This window comes from Bufo gargarizans, chromosome 4, assembly GCF_014858855.1.
Source record: "Bufo gargarizans isolate SCDJY-AF-19 chromosome 4, ASM1485885v1, whole genome shotgun sequence".
NCBI classification, from domain to species: Eukaryota; Metazoa; Chordata; class Amphibia; order Anura; family Bufonidae; genus Bufo; species Bufo gargarizans.
In genome coordinates this window covers 59,686,421-59,706,687 of record NC_058083.1, presented here as the reverse complement: position 1 = coordinate 59,706,687, position 20,267 = coordinate 59,686,421, and the positions used below count along the sequence as shown (strand labels likewise).

Below are 20,267 nucleotides of genomic sequence, written 5' to 3'. Positions count from 1 at the left end.
CCTTCAGCACAGCCAGAGGGAAACGACAGCAGACTGTTCTGAAACTCATATGTTTGGGGAAAATGCCCACACCAGGTTCAGAAAGAGGCTAGAGGCCCGGTGAATAGCTGTAGTTATGGTGGTAATAGTGGCACCCAAAGAGGTGGGGCAGCGACAGTGGCAGTTAGGGCAAATGCAGAGCAGGGAATTGGAAAAAAGGCCAAGGAGCCAACCAAAATATCTCACACTGATAAAACTGGCATGTAGGTTAAGGACTCCAATGATCATTGTGTGTTGGACAGTAGAGATGGCCTTGCGGGTCGCCCGGCGGTCGTTTCGCGGCAAACTTTGCGTGTTTGCGATTCGCCAAACATGCGAACATATGGCGATGTTCGCATCTGCCATATTCTTTTGCATTGCGCCGAACTTTGACCCATGACACATCCATCAGGTGGGACAGGACAGCTAATAGAGACGTTTCAGCACATGGACACCCCCCCACCCTATTAGAGAACCCAATCTGGCAGCCATTTTTCATTCTGTGCTTTGCCAGTGTAGGTAGAGGTTGCTTTGTGAAGCAGGGACAGGCTGTTAGGGACACCAAATGCTAGCTAATAGGGCCACAAAAGTATAGGTGTGCTATCGATAGGTGTGACTTACTGAGGGGTGTGATATACTTGTAATATACTTTCTAACATAGAAAGTATATTATAGTGCATTTGTATTGTGCAGCAGTTGTGTGCAGTTCTGGGGAAACGCTATTGTAACAACTAATTGAAACGGGGGTGATATACCTGTTGGACCCCAGAAAAACTGATTGAGGGGTGTGATATACCTATAATATACTTTTTAACATAGAAAGTATATAGTGAATCTGTATTGTGCAGCAGTTGTGTGCGGTTCTGCTGCGATACCGCAGCTAGATAGAGGGACAAACACTATCGGAACAACTATTTGCAACGGGTGTGATATACCTTTTTCCCCCCCCCCAAAAAAAATGATTGAGGGGTGTGATATACCTTCTTCCACAAAATACTGATTAAGGGGTTTGATATACCTGCTTCCACAAAATACTGATTGAGGGCTGCGATATACCTGTTGCCCCAAACAAACAGGGTGTTGTGATATAACTGTTGTGGCAAAAAAATTATAATTGAGGGGTGTGATATACCTGCTTCCACAAAATACTGATTGAGGGCTGCGATATATCTGCTTCCGCAAAATACTGATAAAGGGGTTTTATATACCTGCCTTCACAAAATACGGAATGAGGGCAGCGATATACCTGCTTCTACAAAATGCTGATTAAGGGGTTTGATATACCTGCCATTCTTGAGATCAGATGAGGAAGAGGAGGTAGCAATAGCTGCCTCCCAGCGGTCTGACAACAGTACCTAGATCAGCCCAAGGAAGGAGGTCCCCGCTGTTGCTGCCTACTCTGAGATCTCAAATGTCAGTTTTGGTGAAGGTGGCGATGATGACATGTCGATGGACGTCACTTGGGTGCCGACAAGAGAGAAGGAGGATGAGAGTTCAGAGGGAGAGATGGAGCAGCAGAGAGTGAGGTGAAGTAGGCAGAGCTCGCAGGGCACAGAAGGCAAAAATCAGACTGCAAATTTATCTGGAGCGAGCCATCCACCAGGCACTGTCCCATCTGGCGCTCCCAGGACGCAGGAACATGGCTCCGCAGTGTGGGCTTTTTTTTAATGTTTTCAGCTGCTGACAATAATGTTGCCATCAGCAGCCTGTGCTGTGTCAACGCATAGGTCATGGTAAGCCCAACACTCACCTAAGGACGACCGCCTTAAGAAGGCACATGGCCTCCCATCACCGAGCCCCATGGGAGCAACGCTGTCAGAACCCACAAAGCCACACTCCCAGCGCTACACGTCCTGCCTCTTCTCCTTCTCCTCTCTCGTCACATTTGTCCTCCACTCCACCTTCCACCGTGCCGTCGTCGCGTTCATCTGGCAGAAGGCAGGCTTCCGTGGCCCAAATGTTCGAGCGTAAAAAGTTGATGACACCGGATAACCCTATTGCCCAGCGACTGACCTCTGGCTTGTCCAAACTGCTAGCCCGCCAACTACTGCCATATAAACTGGTGGACTCGGAGGCCTTTAGAAAATGTGTGGCCATTGCCATACCAAAATGGAGGATCCCCAGAAAGAATTATTTCTCCCAGAAGGGCATCCCAGAGCTATATGGCCACGTTCAGTGGCAAGTGAATGTATCTCTGGCACACAGTGTCGGTGCCAAGATACATCTGACCACAGACACGTGGTATAGTAAACACAGGCAGGGAAGGTACATTACTTTTACTGCCCACTGGGTGAACCTTCGAAAGGCCGTCAAGCATGTAACCCGTGGCTCCCATGTGGATTTGGTGTTACCGCCAAGGATTGCATGCAGGCCTGCCTCTTCTTCAACTCCTCCTACTCCATCCTCCGTCTCCTCCTCGGCGGACTCCTCCTTTTCTACTGCTACCGCCTTTTCCGCTGCGTCCCCAAGATCCCCAGAACCTATTTGACGTCCAAGGTGAGACGTTGCCATGCTGTGCTGCGGCTGTTGTGCCTGGAAGCCAAGAGCCACACCGGTCCTGCACTGCTTTCAGCTCTGCGGTCACAGGCCGATCAGTAGCTAACCCCCTCAATTTTACAGTTGGTAAAGTGGTGTGCGACAACGGTGCCAATCTGCTGAGCACGCTAAAAATGATACACGTGCCGTGCAAGGCACACGTCCTGAACTTAGTCGTGCAGTGATTTTTTGCCAAATACCCAGGGGTCCAGGACGTCTTGCAGCTGCCCAGGAAAATCCCTGGCAATTTTAGAAGATCAGATGTCTGATTTGTGACAGCCCAACGCGCTGGAACTCCACCTTGTATGTGCTTGATAGTGTCACGGACAGTGTACAGGAAACAATGAAAAACAACATGCATAAATAACTCGCTGGATCCAAAAGCTAAGGAACAAAAGGGAGACCCCTGTAGAAGACCTGGCACTTTCCCTGGCTGCTCAGCCTATGCATAGATCCAAATGGTGGAGGTATGCATATCCACGTACCTTGACTATATAAGCCCTGAGCACCCTACAATAGTGAGGGGACACGACCACCGGCTCCCTACACCAGACACGGAGGGAGTCAGGGTCACCTGGGATCCAACAAACAGAAAATAACAGATAACAGTTAACACTTAACTTAGTAGAGGAGAGGAGAACCAGCTTGGGCATGCACACATACTCCAGGAAGAAATATAAGCCGCCCAGAAAAGCTTTCTGGGGAAGAATTTAAAGGGAAGCCATTAGTCCAACACATGACAGCTGAGAGAGACTAACGAGAGGAGGAGCTGAATACCACAACACAGAAACTCAAGGGGGAGGTTCTGAAAAGCCTCTGTCAGAGCTTCTCAGCTGTCTGGTTGTGACAGTACCCCTCCCTCTACGAGTGGACTCCGGACACTCAGAACCCACCTTCTCAGGATGGGACCTATGGAAAGCCCTGATGAGACGAGAGGCCTTAATGTCCGTCACTGGGACCCACATCCTCTCCTCAGGACCATACCCCTCCCACTGAACAAGGTACTGAAGAGAACCGCGGACAAGACGAGAATCCACAATCCTAGAGACCTGAAATTCAAGATTCCCATCAACCATAATCGGAGGAGGAGGCAAAGGCGAGGGTACAATGGGTTGAACATAAGGTTTCAATAAGGACTTATGAAAAACATTATGGATCTTCCAAGTCTGAGGAAGATCAAGACGGTATGCAACAGGATTGATGACAGACAGGATTTTGTAAGGTCCAATAAACCTAGGACCCAACTTCCAGGAGGGAACCTTCAATTTGATATTCTTGGTAGACAACCACACCAGATCACCAACATTCAGGTCCGGACCAAGCACACGTCTCTTATCAGCCACACGCTTATATCTCTCACTCATGCTCTTTAGATTATCTTGAATCTTTTGCCAAATAGATGACAAAGACGAGGAGAACCTGTCCTCATCAGGTAAACCAGAAGACCCCTCTCCCGAGAAAGTCCCAAACTGTGGATGAAACCCATATGCACCAAAAAATGGTGACTTATCAGAGGACTCCTGACGACGGTTATTTAAAGCAAACTCAGCAAGGGACAAAAAAGAACACCAATCCTCTTGATTCTCCGCCACAAAACAACGCAGATATGTCTCCAGATTCTGATTGACGCGCTCTGTCTGGCCATTCGACTGCGGGTGGAAAGCAGAAGAGAATGACAACCGAACCCCCAAGCGAGAACAGAAAGCCTTCCAGAATCTGGAAACAAACTGCGTGCCCCTATCAGAGACTATGTCTGAAGGAATACCGTGCAATTTGACAATGTGATCAACAAATGCCTGCGCCAGCGTCTTAGCATTGGGCAAACCAGGAAAAGGGATGAAATGCACCATTTTGCTAAAACGGTCCACCACCACCAGAATCACAGTCTTCCCCGAGGAACGAGGCAGGTCCGTTATAAAGTCCATGGACAGATGTTTCCAAGGACGGGAAGGAATGGGTAAGGGAAGGAGAGGACCTGATGGCCGTGAATGAGGGACTTTGGCACGAGCGCAAGTCTCGCAGGCTGCCACAAAACCCTCAACCGACTTACGAAGCGCAGGCCACCAGAATCTCCGAGCGATGAGATCCAGTGTGGCTCTTACCCCCGGGTGCCCAGCAAGGACCGTATCGTGGTGTTCTTTAAAAATCTTGTGTCTTAAAGCGAGAGGCACAAACAACCTCCCAGGAGGACAAAGATCAGGAGCCTCTGACTGGGCTGCCTGCACCTCTGCCTCCAATTCAGGAAAAAGAGCAGAGACCACCACACCTTCAGCCAAAATGGGACCCGGGTCTTCAAAATTCCCGCCTCCCGGAAAACAACGTGACAGGGCATCTGCCTTCACATTCTTAACTCCAGGGCGGAACGTGACAACAAAATTAAACCTAGAAAAGAACAACGACCATCTGGCCTGTCTCGGGTTCAGACGCTTGGCTGACTCCAAGTAGGCCAGATTTTTATGGTCAGTAAATACGGTAATAGGGTGTCTGGCTCCCTCTAGCCAATGGCGCCATTCCTCAAAAGCCAACTTGATGGCCAACAATTCCCTATCTCCCACATCGTAATTTCTCTCTGCGGAGGAGAGTTTCTTCGAGAAAAAGGCACACGGTCGCCATTTGGCAGGAGAGGAACCCTGAGACAAGACCGCACCCACACCCACCTCAGAAGCATCAACCTCAACTATGAAGGGTAAAGAAACATCAGGTTGCACCAAGATGGGAGCGGAAGCAAAACTCTCCTTGATATCAGAAAAAGCCTTACGTGCCTCTACTGACCAAGAAGAAAAATCTACCCCCTTTCTGGTCATATCAGTGAGTGGTTTAACAATAGAAGAATAATTCAAAATGAACTTCCTGTAATAATTGGCAAAGCCCAAAAAACGCATCAGCGCCTTTTGATTCTCAGGAAGCTCCCACTCAAGCACAGCGCGGACCTTCTCGGGGTCCATGCGAAAACCAGAAGGGGAGAGAAGAAACCCCAGAAATTGAATTTCTGGAACCGCAAACACACATTTTTCCAGTTTCGCATATAATTTATTCTCCCGCAGGATGAGCAAGACCTGACGTAAATGTTCCTTATGAGTTTTGAAATCGGGAGAAAAAATCAAAATGTCATCCAAATACACCAATACAAATTTTCCCATCAAATGATAAAAAATGCTGTTCACGAAATGCTGAAAAACGGCTGGGGCATTCATCAAACCAAAAGGCATAACCAAATTTTCAAAATGGCCCTCAGGGGTATTGAAGGCCGTCTTCCATTCGTCCCCTTCTCTGACCCTGACCAGGTTGTATGCCCCTCTTAAATCTAATTTGGAAAAGACTTTAGCCCCAACAACCTGGTTAAATAGGTCCGGGATGAGAGGAAGCGGATAAGGGTCACGAATTGTGATATTGTTCAGCTCCCTGAAATCCAGACAAGGTCTTAAAGAACCATCTTTTTTCTTGACAAAGAAAAAACCAGCGGCAACAGGTGACTTCGAGGGTCGTATGTGTCCCTTTCTCAGACTCTCAGAGATATAAGCACGCATAGCGACCCTTTCAGGTTGGGAAAGATTGTATAAACGAGATTTAGGCAGCTTGGCGTCTGGGATGAGATTAATAGGGCAATCGTACTCCCTGTGCGGGGGCAAATCCTGAACTCCACTCTCAGAGAAGACATCCGAAAATTCAGAGAGAAAAGATGGTACAGTCTTAGTAGCAACCTCAGAAACAGATGTCATGAGGCAATTCTCTCTGCAAAAGTCACTCCAACCATTTATTTGCCTCGCTTGCCAATCAATGGTGGGGTTATGCTTAGTGAGCCAGGGCAGCCCCAACACCAGAGGGGTGGGTAAACCGCTAAGGACGAAACATGACACATCCTCAACATGAGCATCACTCACAATTAAACGGATATTGTGAACTATGCCCTTTAATGATTTTTGAGAAAGTGGAGCGGAGTCAATAGCAAAAACAGGAATATCCTTTCCCAAAGTGCGCACCTGGAATCCATGAGTTATCGCAAATTGTTTATCAATGAGATTGACCGCTGCTCCACTATCCACAAAAATCTCACAAAAAATGTTCTTGCTCTCTAGCGCCACCCTAGCCAGCAGGACAAAACGGGAACTACAAGCAAACGGAAAACCTTCAATTTCCGCCTCAACCCTGTCAATAGTAACAGACGGAACATTTTTAAAAGATTTTTTCCTCTTTGTTTCTTTATTATACTCAGAGAACTGCCTGAATCTCCTAGAGGGACAAATATTTGCCAAATGATTAATACCTCCACAACAAAAACAAACCCTCCCATGCGGGCTGAATCTTCTATTGTCAGAAGCAATCAACCCCAGCTGCATGGGCTCCTGCTCAGGAGGGGCTGACAGCGACTGAGACCCCTGCGCACAGAATGGGACCGCTGCACAGTCCTGGGACCGAGTATGACAGGAAGGAGAGATCTCTCCTCTCTCTCTAAGACGCCTGTCAATGCGAACGGCCTGAGACATAGCAGAGTCCAAAGAAATAGGCCTCTCATGAAAGGCAAATGCATCTTTCAATCCCTCTGAAAGACCATGGCAAAATTGACTTCGGAGTGCAGCATCATTCCAACCAGTATCAGCTGCCCATCTCCGAAATTCTGAGCAGTATATTTCTGCGGATTGTTTACCCTGGCATAAGAGACGTAGTCTAGACTCCGCCAGAGCAATACGATCCGGATCATCATATATCTGACCCAGGGCTAAAAAGAATTCCTCCACTGAACGGAGGGGCCGTGCCCCCTCCGGCAGCGAAAAGGCCCAGGACTGAGCGTTACCCCTGAGCAGCGATATAATGATCCCCACCCTCCGTTCCTCATCACCAGAAGAATGGGGAAGAAGGCGAAAATGGAGTTTGCAAGCCTCTCTAAAACGCACAAAATTCTCACTACCCCCGGAAAACGTATCCGGGAGCGAGATCTTAGGCTCAGAACAAACTCCATGAACGCCAGCTGAACCGGTCACTTGAAGCTGAGAACAAGTCCTGCGGAGATCAGCTACCTCCAATGAAAGACCCTGAAGGCGTTCAGCCAAAAGTGAAACCGGATCCATGCTTGAGACGGTTATGGCGGCTTATAATGTCACGGACAGTGTACAGGAAACAATGAAAAACAACATGCATAAATAACTCGCTGGATCCAAAAGCTAAGGAACAAAAGGGAGACCCCTGTAGAAGACCTGGCACTTTCCCTGGCTGCTCAGCCTATGCATAGATCCAAATGGTGGAGGTATGCATATCCACGTACCTTGACTATATAAGCCCTGAGCACCCTACAATAGTGAGGGGACACGACCACCGGCTCCCTACACCAGACACGGAGGGAGTCAGGGTCACCTGGGATCCAACAAACAGAAAATAACAGATAACAGTTAACACTTAACACTTAACTTAGTAGAGGAGAGGAGAACCAGCTTGGGCATGCACACATACTCCAGGAAGAGATATAAGCCGCCCAGAAAAGCTTTCTGGGGAAGAATTTAAAGGGAAGCCATTAGTCCAACACATGACAGCTGAGAGAGACTAACGAGAGGAGGAGCTGAATACCACAACACAGAAACTCAAGGGGGAGGTTCTGAAAAGCCTCTGTCAGAGCTTCTCAGCTGTCTGGTTGTGACAGATAGGCTGCTCCAGCAGCAACATGCCATTAACGACTACCTGTACAAACTCTGCAGCAGGACAAGTGTAACATCCCAGAGTATGTCACTAAACTCTGTCTCCCTGCTACCATATGTTAGGTGTGTATGTATTATCATCTTGTGTAATATAACACTGCATTCTCCATTATGTGCATTTTCTATGCCTGTTTCATATAATTGCTGTGATTTCCATGTACACCAGCAGGTGGCAGCAATGTGTTTAGCATAGACTTAGACAGTTGTAGCATAGCTGGACTAGAATAGTACATTCCAATCTAGCTCCCCCCCCCCCCTTTGAGGAGGTGTGGGATGTTCCCACTTCCTGCCTCCTGGGGAGGAAAGAAAGTTCTAGTTAGTGTTCCAGCCACCCCGGCTAGGGGAAGGCTGTGTTAGTAGGAGATCCCAGAGTATGTCACTAAACTCTGTCTCCCTGCTACCATATGTTAGGTGTGTATGTATTATCATCTTGTGTAATCTAACACTGCATTCTCCATTATGTGCATTTTTTATGCCTGTTTCATATAATTGCTATTATTTCCATGTACACCAGCAGGTGGCAGCAATGTGTTTAGCATAGACTTAGACAGTTTAGCATAGCTATCCCCTAGACAGTACGCCTGCTACTGCCCAACGCAACAAGGGACCGAGCACACCAAAGCCATCTCCAAGGAGTTCCCTGGCGTGGCAGTTCTTCAGACAATGTGCTGACGATAAGACACGAGTGGTTTGCACGCTGTGCAATCAGAGCCTGAAGCGAGGTATAAACGTTCTAAACTTGAGCACACCCTGCATGACCAGGCATCTAAATGCTAAGCACGAGCTGCAGTGGATTAGACACCTCAAAAACCAAGAAAGGTCTCTGGCTCCCCCTGCTTCCTCTTCTGCTGCAGCCTCGGCCTCTTCATCCATCTCTGGAGTGACAGTAGCAACTGCCACCCTTCAAACAGAGGATCTGCCAGCAACACCACCACCTGGGTCACCAAGCATTTCCACAATGTCCCACAGAAGAGTTCAGCTCTCCATCTCCCAAGCACTGGAGCGGAAGAGAAAATATCCCCCTACCCACCTGTGATCCCTGGTCCTGAAGGCCAGCATTTCAAAATTACTGGTCTTTGAAATGCTGTTATTCCGTCTGGTGGAGACGGAGAGTTTTAACAGCCTTTTGGCGGTGGCTGTCCCACAGTACGTCGTGCCCAGCCGCCACTACTTTTCCAGGCAAGCCATCCCTTCCCTGCACAACCAAGTGGGGGACAAAATCAGGTCTGCACTGCGCAACGCCTTCTGTGGCAAGGTCCACCTAACTACGGATATATGGACCAGTAAGCACGATCAGGGATGTTATATCTCCATAACAGCACACTGGGTAAATGCAGTGGTGGCTGGGCCTGAGGCGGATAGCAGTTTGGCGCATGTCCTTCCACCACCGAGGATTGCAGGGCGCTTCAGTTTGCCTCTTGTTGCTTCCTCCTCCTACTCCGCTTCCTCATCCTCTACCGCCTCCTCATCCGGTCAGAGTAACAACTTCACCACCAACTTCAGCACAGCCAGGGGTAAACAACAGCAGGCAGTTTTTATTTTTTTTTAAACACAATTTTATTGTTTCTTATAATGTTGACATAATCACAGTTGATATACGTTTTCACAAAGTTGTTCACAATATCAAAGATAGCTGTGTCTGTACATTGATATGCAAGAGTGTGAAATAAGGTATCACAAAAAAGTAAAGAGCAGTTAAACATAAAATAAAATACATAACCAAAACAAATTTGCACATGTCCGCATTCCCCTAGTCCGACTTTCCTCTCCTATCGCTTATACTGTCTATAAGTCAGATGTTAACGTTGCCACCCCCCAGGCTGCCTAATGTGCCCTTAAGCTGTTCTCTCAGATACCATGAAGTCAATCGATATGGACGGATTAGGTCTTGTAACTCATCTCCATTAAACACTCGTGTAATGATGTTCCTCCATTTTTTCATAAGCCTACCTATTAATTTTTCCTTCTTATATTCAGCTACCAAAAATTCCATCCTAGCGCATCTCTTCATCTGGTCCAAGATCTCTTTTAATTTCGGAGTGTTTGGCTGAAGCCAGTGTCGTAAAAGACAGCGTTTGGCTGCCAAGATACTAACATGTGTGGCTTGTGACAAGCCACCATTGTCAGGTTTATAGTGAAGCAGGATTGCCTCGCGTGGTAGAAGTGAATCCTTCTTCATGACTCTACTGTGCCACTGAATGAAGGTCTCCCAAAACTCCCCAACTTTTGGGCAGGTCCACAAGCCGTGGTATAAATCTGCATTCGGTTCATCACATTTCGGGCATCTGCTTATGTGATCACTGCGTGTGACATTTCGTGAGCCATAGAAACCATATATGGCTTTATGCATTACCTTGTATTGGGTCTCCCTCCATACCTTATTTGGCACTGCTTGTCTCACAGCCATCCACCCCCTAAGCATTCCCTCCTGTATATTAGGGACTCCAAGCGACCTTTCCCAGTACCTTCCTATTTTACTAGATGAGGCCTTTAGCGTGTTATCTCTCAGCAGGCTAGTGATCTCTGAAAGTGACAGCCCAACATCTCGTGCGTTGCACATATTGTCAAATTTGTTTGAGGGAAATTCCCTGGAGAGATAACAGACCCGGCCATTAGGGAAACCGGTTACTTGATGATATGCCAAGAAGTGGCTGGAGGCGAGACCAAGCGTAGAGCAGAGCTCCGGGAATCTAAAATATCCGTTTTCTATTTTGTTCCACATGCCCCAAACCGTATTAATCCCTTTAGACTTCCAAACTGCGAATTGTTCATCCCAGGGGTAAATTCTGGATGATGCAAAAGTGGCATATGTTTTGAGAGAGAGAAAAGGGAGGCCATATTCCTTACGAATTGCTTTCCATGTGGCAATCGTGTCCTTCAATAAGACACTATTCTTTAACTGAGTGGGTAAATGGGCAAATTTGGTATGTAATAAAGCTGTTGGGCACTCCAATTGTGTTTCTATGGTTAGATTGGAGTAATGATTGGAATTGGACACCCAGTCAATGCAGTGTCGAAAAAGGCTCGCTAGATTATATTTACGCAGATCCAGAAAGTTCAGGCCACCCTCATCTCTCGGGAGTTGAAGTTTACGTAGTGCTATTCTTGACTTTTTCCCCCTCCATACAAAGTATCGAAAGGCAGTTTCTATTGTCTGTACATCCGAGTGTTTGATCAACAGCGTAATCGTTTGCATTTGATATAACAATCTGGCAAAACTGATCATCTTTAACAGATGACTACGACCCATTAAGGACAGCGGCAAGATAATCCAATTGTCAATCTCTTTTAGAAGCTTTTTGATCAGCGGTGGATAGTTTAGGTTATATATTGACTCAGGGGTTTGTCCTATATTAATTCCTAGATATTTTATGCTTGTGAAGGAGACCTTAACTGGAATGTTCTGTGTCAGCATTGAGGTATAGTGTTGCTTATTTTTAAGGAGTAGTAGTTCGCTCTTGTCCATGTTAATCTTAAATCCCAACCATTTACCAAAGGTTTGTAAGTGTTGTAGGACAGGCTTTAGGTCCCTATGTGGGCTTCCAAGGAAGATTAAAAGGTCATCCGCGAATAATGCATGTTTTATTTCCGCTGCGCCTACTCTTCTCCCCTCTACATCTGGCGTGGACGTTAAAAAAAGGGCGACAGGGGTTCTAAGGTTAGGTTAAATAATAAGGGTGACAAGGGGCAGCCTTGCCTGGTCCCTTTAAACAGCTCAAAGCGATGAGACAAGAAGCCAGGTGTGCTGATTTTTGCAGTTGGTTTATCATATAGCACAGAAATAAAATTTCTGAATTGTCCCTGTAGTCCCAATTTGTCAAGCACTTTTTCCAGCCATCCCCAGCTCACATTTTCTAAAGCTTTTTCAGCATTGATGCTAATGAGAGCTGCAGCTGGGTGAAGGTTTGGTCTAATTTTGACTTCGTCTAACACTGTTAGGACGCGTCTCATATTGGTGACTGCAGATCTGCCTTTTATGAATCCTACTTGTGGGTTGGCTATTAATTTGGGCATTATGGTCCCTAATCTATCTGCCATTATTTTTTATATCAATTTGACATCAACATCTATTAACTGCTATTCCTCCTTGAAAAAACGCTTCTGGCGATGATGGAAGAGGATGTGGCACAGGAGTAGGAGGAGGAAGAGGGATAATTTCATAAGGTTTCTGGCCAGTCATTCACAAGTGCCTCCGAGGGTGGGATCCTGCACCCACAAACGCCAGGTACACAATTGTCCAGCCAGGGCACAGTTCTGGAGGATGACGAGGTGGAGGATGAGGAGGAGGAACAGTGTTCACAGAAGGGTGGCACCCAAACCAGTTCATGGCCATCACTGGTGCATAGCTGGGGGGATACAGAGGACACAGACGATACACCTCCCACAGAGAACAGCTTGTTGTTGCCTCTGGGAAGCCTGGCACACATGAGCGATTACATGCTGCAGTGTCTCCGCAACGACCGCCGAGTTGCCCACATTTTAATTCTTTCTGATTACTGGGTGGCCACGCTGCTAGATCCCCATTACAAGGACAACGTACCATCCTTAATTCCATCACTGGAGCGTGATCGTAAGATACGCGAGTACAAGCGCACGCTGGTAGACTACCTGCTGGTGGCATTCCCATCTGACAGCGGGGGCACAGTGGAAGCACAAGGCGAAGGCAGAGGAGGAGGAAGAGGTCTCCAACGCAGCTGGGGCACCACCAGCACCTTAGAAGACAGGGTTAGCATGGCCAAAATGTGGAAAAGCTTTGTCAGCACGCCGAAACAACCAGCACCACCAGCTGATATGGAACGTCTTAGCAGAAGGCAGCATTTCAGCAACATGGTGGAGCAGTATGTGTGCACACGCCTACACGTACTGAATGACGGGTCTGCCCCCTTCAACTTCTGGGTCTCCAAATTGGACACATGACCTGAGCTTGCCCTTTACGCCTTGGAGGTGCTGGACTGCCGTGCAGCCAGTGTATTGTCTGAACGTGTGTTTAGCACAGCAGGGGGCGTCATCACAGTCAAGCACAGCCGCCTGTCCACAGCCAATATGGACAAGCTCATGTTCATTAAAATGAACCAGGCGTGGATCCCACAGGACTTGTCTGTACCTTGTGCAGAATAGACATGTATACCGGCCTTACCCAGCCATTGTTATACTACAGCGCAATTGCTAATTGTTGTACTTTTGATATTTCTCACTCTTTTGGGGTGCACTCTAATTAAAAAAAAAATAATAATAAATTCAAAAACAGTGTTGGCTACCTCGTCCTCCTCCACAGCCGCTTCCACCTACACCACTACATCCACCGCCTCCTCAACCTGCTACTCCATATGGACCTCCACCTCATACATTAATTTGTACATATTTTATTTTATGTCATTTCAATAGTTTGTCTCTTACATTTTCGGGAGAAATTCACCAATTTTGGGCTGTGATATAGCCCTGCTCTACCTAGAGGACAAGGAAATACATTTCAGTAATTAGTCTGTTACTGTCATGGGGCTCACTCGGTCTCCCATCAGCTGCAGACCTGCTGTTTAGCTTTGGGAGCGAGGATTTGTGTTTGGCCTCGTTCCCAGGGCGGCTTTGCTAGCTGGGAGGCTCCCTGCTCCTAGGTCTGCCTTGAGCGCCGAGCTGATCACTCGGTGCTCAACTTGTCTGTCTGTCGGTCATGTGACGCTGGCCACATCACATGACCCTCAGACCCCTGTATTGTTATTTATTGTCACTACCTCCCTGAGTAGGGAGTGGGTAATTGCCGCACGCCCCCTCCTTTACTTGGAAGCTTTGGCTTCAATAATTTGTCCCACATTTCAGCTTGATCACATTGCAGCCATTGTCCTCCCTTGGATGTTGTCTCCCTTTCTCACGCTCCCTCTCCGGCTTGGAACCCTGATTCGCCACTAACAGTGATTAACATGGTAGGCGCAGAAAAGAACATCAAAAGTTGATAGAGCAGATATCCAATTGGCATGTGGACATCACGGGGACGTGCGACCTGGCGGAGCAGTATGTGTGCACATGCCTACACGTACTGACTGATGGGTCTGCCCCCTTCAACTTCTGGGTCTCCAAATTGGGCACATGGCCTGAGCTTGCCTTTTAAGCCTTGGAGGTGCTGGCCTGCCGTGCAGCCAGTGTATTGTCTGAACATTTGTTTAGCCTGGCTGGAGGGGGTTATCACAGGTTATATTTCCCAATGTTTTGGAATGTTTTGGGGTGTACCCCAATTTAAAACCCCCAAAAAACTACAAAAATTAAAACCAAAAACCAGTGTTGGCTACCTCCTCCACCTACACCACCACGTCCACCACCTCCTCAACCTCCTACTCCATATGGACCTCGTCCTCCTAGATCAAGATTATTATTTTATGTTATCTTAAGTCATATCCCTATCCACATTTGTTTGCAGAGCACTTGCCATGCTCTTAACCACATTTTGATGCCATTTGCCCTTTCCATGACTTTTTTTAGAGCCATTTTAGTGCTCCAAAGTTCGGGTCCACATTTATACTTCAATAGGGTTCGGGGTGAAGTTTGGGTCCCGAACTTTTTTGTGAAGTTCGGCCGAACCCGTCGAACCCGAACATCCAGGTAGCAATGATTTTTGGAAATCTGGTTATGACTCGGCATGTTGACTATATCTGTACCTCTGCTACCTTGCAGTGGTACCCCTGGTCCACTTGGGCCAGCTGCTTCATATGCCAACCCACCTCAAGAGGTAGCGACCTGGTGTTCTCCTCTGGAAAGTCTACCCCACCATCAGTGCTACTTTGAAGAATTAGAGGTTCACTTAGACAATGCCCTTAGAGGAGCTTGTTCATGGTACAGTGGGTCCACCCACACCCATTGGTTCATGACACTAGTAATGAATGTTTTTGTTGTAAAGTCCTTGGGAGGAATGAATTTTGTGCCATTTTCTTGCTCAGCCTCAAATATCTTAATACATGTAAATGAGATCATCTCTAAGGCACCATCACCATCTTATATCTCATTTAATTATCTTGTCACTCACTCTAAACCCCCTGAATCCCTCATATAATTTTTGAATGTGGGGAATTTGAAAGTACTGTAAGCTCATATGTGTCAATTCTTTTCAGGAAGTCTCTTCATTTACTGAGACATCTCCTGGTCTTCATGTTCGCCATAGAAGAAGTAAACAGAAGATCTGACATCTTACCTAATATCACTCTGGGATACAAGATCTTTGACTCCTGTGTGTTAGAACATAAAGCTGTACAGAGTGCACTAAGTATACTGTCAGGACGAGAAGAAGCCGTCCCCAACTATAGCTGTGATGAAAAGAACAACGTGGTGGCTTTTATCGGACACTTGGAGTCCTCCTCTAGTCTGTCCATAGCAGAGATTACTGGAATCTATGGCTATCCTCAGGTAATATTAATAAATGTACACTGTTAGCTTCTATAATGGTCTAAGAATTAGAGAGAATCTTAAAAAAATAAAAAATAAATTGGAAATGGACTTTATAAGTTGGAGATAGGTTCATTTATGTGGACTCCTTCATATTGAAAGCCCATAAGTACAGTAATATCAAGTCTCTAGAATTCTAAATAGTAAATTATCACTTTATCACTTCAATTATAACTTACTGTATTTAAAAAATCTAATTTATGTTACATACTCTTGCCTTTACCTTTGTGGAATGCACAATAGTTTAATAGTCTTCTCATTTTATATTCTGCTATAGGACTAGTATTTAACACATTTAGTCCAGGTATAAATCAGTTAGCAAGATATAAGATCTCACATATAAGACAACACTGTACACATGGAGACAGCATGGCAGCATACAATGTCCCAACTGCTCTGTAATAACTCTAGATGCCCAGTGAGTTTAAGATTCAGATTTTCACTTACCTAGGCCACTACAGAAGCCACCTTAAGGCAATGGCAACAGTGGCAAGATGGGACACCATCAGGAAGGCTAGATCTTTCAAGTGTGAAAATCCTCCCAAATCCAGGCTTGGTTCATTTTTGACACTAGTGGTGGACAACATGGGCCTTTTGGATGTCACCACACGCCCTGTGGCGCTTAAAACCGAGATGACTCTGGAGGCTGGGCAAGCAAAAAGACAGAGAGCTTACTGTGGCAGTTAGGACTATCGTTCCAGTTGGCTCGCCAAGAATTCCATGGGGTCAGGTAACAGGATATGCATCAGTGACAGGCAGACTGTAGGTAGGCCTGAACCTGGGTGTTAAAGCAGGAGACCTCCACTTGCTGATTTGTCTCAACCCGATGCAGCATGTGGATAAAACGACTCAATCTTGTTGAGGAGACTGAAATGGCTGCTGCGGCTTCTACTGAGTGTGGCAGCTGAAGGTGGGCGATTCTCCTGGGGGAGAAGAGAGGTTCCTTCCTCTCAGACACTCTGGCGGCAGGCGTCTGCTTGCCTGGAAGCTGTGGCAAACTCTGTACACAAGTAATCAAAAAATCAGCAGACTGCTTGATGTCAGCAATACACCTGTCAGAGCAGGAAGCAAGAAAGTATTCAAGCTGCCATTCTGGCCAGCGTGCACGAGGAGCCAGTTCTTTCCAACTCCGCTGGTACATGACAAAATTTTTCACGGCTTTCTGCTGCTGGTGCAGAGGCTCTAGTATGTGCAATGTTGAATTCAAGCAAGTTGGAACATTGCAGATTAAGTGGTGTAGCAGCAGACAGTTCTATTGCTGCAAGTCCAGGAGAGCATTCCTCACCACGTGAGAATAGCTGAAATGAAAGGACAGTCTCCTGGACATTGCCAGCACCTTGCGCAAGCCAGTGTACTTTTTAGTATTGCATGACTAGGTTAATGATGTGCGCCATGCAGGGATAATGTGTTATTTCCAACAAGTTCATTGCAACCATGATATTGCGGCCATTGTCACTGACCACCTTGCCCAGTGGGATGTTTGCTGCTTGATGTACTTTAGCAACTGCTTGCCTGTGTAGCTAAACTACCCAAGGCTGATCAGCCCCAAAACCGAATGCTTGACTTGACACATGTGATAGAAAGGAAGGGGAGTCGGAGAGACACTGTGCCCTATTGCTGTTAGGAACATGAACGCATCCATGGAGGAGGAGGTGGTGGATAAGTGTCTGGTCTGGGAGCCAGGCTGACACAATCATGGGGGTTGTCAAAAGGACCTGGCCTTGTTGCTGGGGTGCTCCCTCACTGCTGCCGCAAAAACATTGACACTGTGGGCAGTGAAGGACATTTACTGTCCCTGATGGTAACAGCTACTCCAGTTGTGCTTTGTGGTGTGCACCTTGTCTCACAGCAAGAATCGCAAGGAGCCGCCTGTGTTCTCTGCCACATGAGAGTACAAGGCATCACTAAATGGTACAGCAGCGACTGCACCACCAGCAACTTAGCCAGGTGGGGGTTTAGCTTGTAGGCGAGCTAATTGCTAGTCGAGAATACAGTTTTCATAGCCACACATTCTGATATGGATGTCACTTGATGAAGCAGGGAACAAGGAGGGAGAGGAGTCTCAGCAGAAGAAGCAGCGCAATAAAATGTCCTTCCCTTTCCACAAACACACTGAAGACACTTCTACTGACAATTGACTTTGGAAATAATGCAGTATCGGCACCACTAACAGATTTGGGCCTAAAGTCTAATGTGCATTCAAATATGCAGATTCTGAAAACACTTCAAAAACATTAGTTGTCAACTTACTATGAGATTATTCCCCCTCCCCAGTCTGATATCGGACTCTCTGTCTCTAGGTTCCAGAAAACAGATTAACAAACCGTTCCATAACTTTGTGTGACTGTGTACATTAGACTCAAAAATGTCAGGAATACGGAAGAGTTCCAAATTATTGCGGTACTGTTGTGGCTACTTGGCCTCTAATACCCTACCCTTTTCTCGTCCACACTGCACTGCTACAGCTGCTCCAAATAAAAAAAGGAGAATTTGTTTAGGGTCTTTCACAAAGGCATAATTTTTGGACGCTTGGTCAGCCAACAAGCCACATTTTCCCCCTATAACACCATGAGTGTTAAAACACCATCTGCCCCCAGTAAGGGACTATTTTTGTAAGCTTTAGAAGATAAAAAAGCATAACACATGGGCCAGCGAGGTGTGTTTTTAAAAACTCCGTTCATTACCGCCATCAAACTTGCATATCAGTGTCACTCAGACATTTTGAGTCCTAGGAGACTAGAAGGTGTTGTACACCATTTCCTGATGGGTGTAGTAGTTGGTACTCACATTTCTGCACCTTCCTAGGCGGGTGTACAGTGATGAGAAAGAAGACACTGGATTCCTTCGGGGCACTCTCTGGTGTTGAGGGATCTCCTGACAGATGTTGGTTGAGATGCCCTTGATGGTATAGGATTTAAGCTGCAGGGAAGGCAGGGTCCCTGATGTTTTGACGCCAGCACCCTTGGGTGCAAATGAGATGGTAAAATAAAGAGGAGTCTGTTTAAATAACTAAATTGAACATATACTGAGAATCACTTACCTTGAAGTAGATGTACAGATTAATGCAGTCCAGAGCGGTAGTTATATCCAGTTAGTTGTATCCAGGGCCACCATCAGGGGGGCACAGCCGATACCCCAGTAAGGGGCACGGACTCCGGGGGGGCCCAGCCGGTCCCGACCTTTTTTTTTTTTTTAGAGTCAATTGTCAGTGACTTCACTGACTTGATAGGCCGCGTCGCTACAGGGGAGCAATTGGTTATTCCCCCCCCCCCCCCCCCCCGCTGATTCCCGTACCGCTGGCGCTGCCATTCCCTTTAAATCCAAAACGTAAGGCTCTGACTCTGAGCCGCAGCGCCGGTCCGAATCAGTGACTGTGAGCCAGTCAGTCACTAGTAAAGCTGCGCACGTGACGTCAGACGCTGCCGCACGCCGCTTTCAGATTCGCGGGAGCTTCGAGAAGTGGATGCCTGCTCTAGTGCCCTTAGCCAGCCCAGGAGTCAGTGCCGGCTCCATGCTCCAGCCTCCACGCCATCACATGTTGGACAAGTTTCACAAAAGGTACATCGGCCACTGACGGACCCCACTGATTGCATTAAGGTCCATTAGGTTTCCATAATGTTATCCATCATTTTACTGTTAATGGCATGGCATACTGAGCTATTTCAAAGGCTCCAAATTATTTATTTAGCATATTGATCCTTATGTTGTCTAGGCTAGGCAGCTCTATGTTGTGTGGTCTTTGCTCAGGAGTAAAATGCAAAGATGTTTTCTGGATTATCCCAGACTGGATATTTACTTATTTTGATTCAGATGCGCTGCGTAACTATCCCTTGCCAGCTGACCCAGCCCCATTTAGCTGTGTGTTCTGCTTTGAACATTTTTTTTTAGGCCATGAAGGGGTTAATTAAGTGTTGGAGGGGGTGGGGGGTGTTATTGTGCACATTGTGTTTGGGAGCCATTTAACAAGTTTGACCACTTGGGTTTGAGAGTGGTTAAGTGTCATCCACAGATCCCCCATAACAGTGCGTCATCCACGGATCCCCCATAACAGTGCGTCATCCACGGATCCCCCATAACAGTGCGTCATCCACGGATCCCCCATAACAGTGCGTCATCCACGGATCCCCCATAACAGTGCGTCATCCACGGATCCCCCATAACAGTGCGTCATCCACGGATCCCCCATAACAGTGCGTCATCCACGGATCCCCCATAACAGTGCGTCATCCACGGATCCCCCATAACAGTGCGTCATCCACAGATCCCCCATAACAGTGCGTCATCCACAGATCCCCCATAACAGTGCGTCATCCACAGATCCCCCATAACAGTGTGTCATCCACAGATCCCCCATAACAGTGCGTCATCCACAGATCCCCCATAACAGTGCGTCATCCACAGATCCCCATAACAGTGCGTCATCCACAGATCCCCCATAACAGTGTGTCATCCACAGATCCCCCATAACAGTGTGTCATCCACAGATCCCCCATAACAGTGCGTCATCCACAGATCCCCCATAACAGTGCGTCATCCACAGATCCCCCATAACAGTGTGTCATCCACAGATCCCCCATAACAGTGCGTCATCCACAGATC

At 47.0% G+C, this 20,267-nt stretch overlaps 1 protein-coding gene across 1 annotated transcript in view; it reads left to right on the top strand.

Moving 5' to 3' along the window:
- Positions 1-14,868: 14,868 nt before the first annotated feature.
- The window catches only part of LOC122935200 (vomeronasal type-2 receptor 26-like), a gene marked incomplete at its 3' end in the record, with an annotated part of 78,467 nt that continues 73,068 nt past the window's right edge, over positions 14,869-20,267 (top strand). The window contains exons 1-2 of the mRNA XM_044290963.1: positions 14,869-15,062; positions 15,338-15,629. Coding sequence (XP_044146898.1) covers positions 14,869-15,062; positions 15,338-15,629 — 486 coding nt within the window. The remainder of the gene's footprint in view (positions 15,063-15,337; positions 15,630-20,267) is intronic.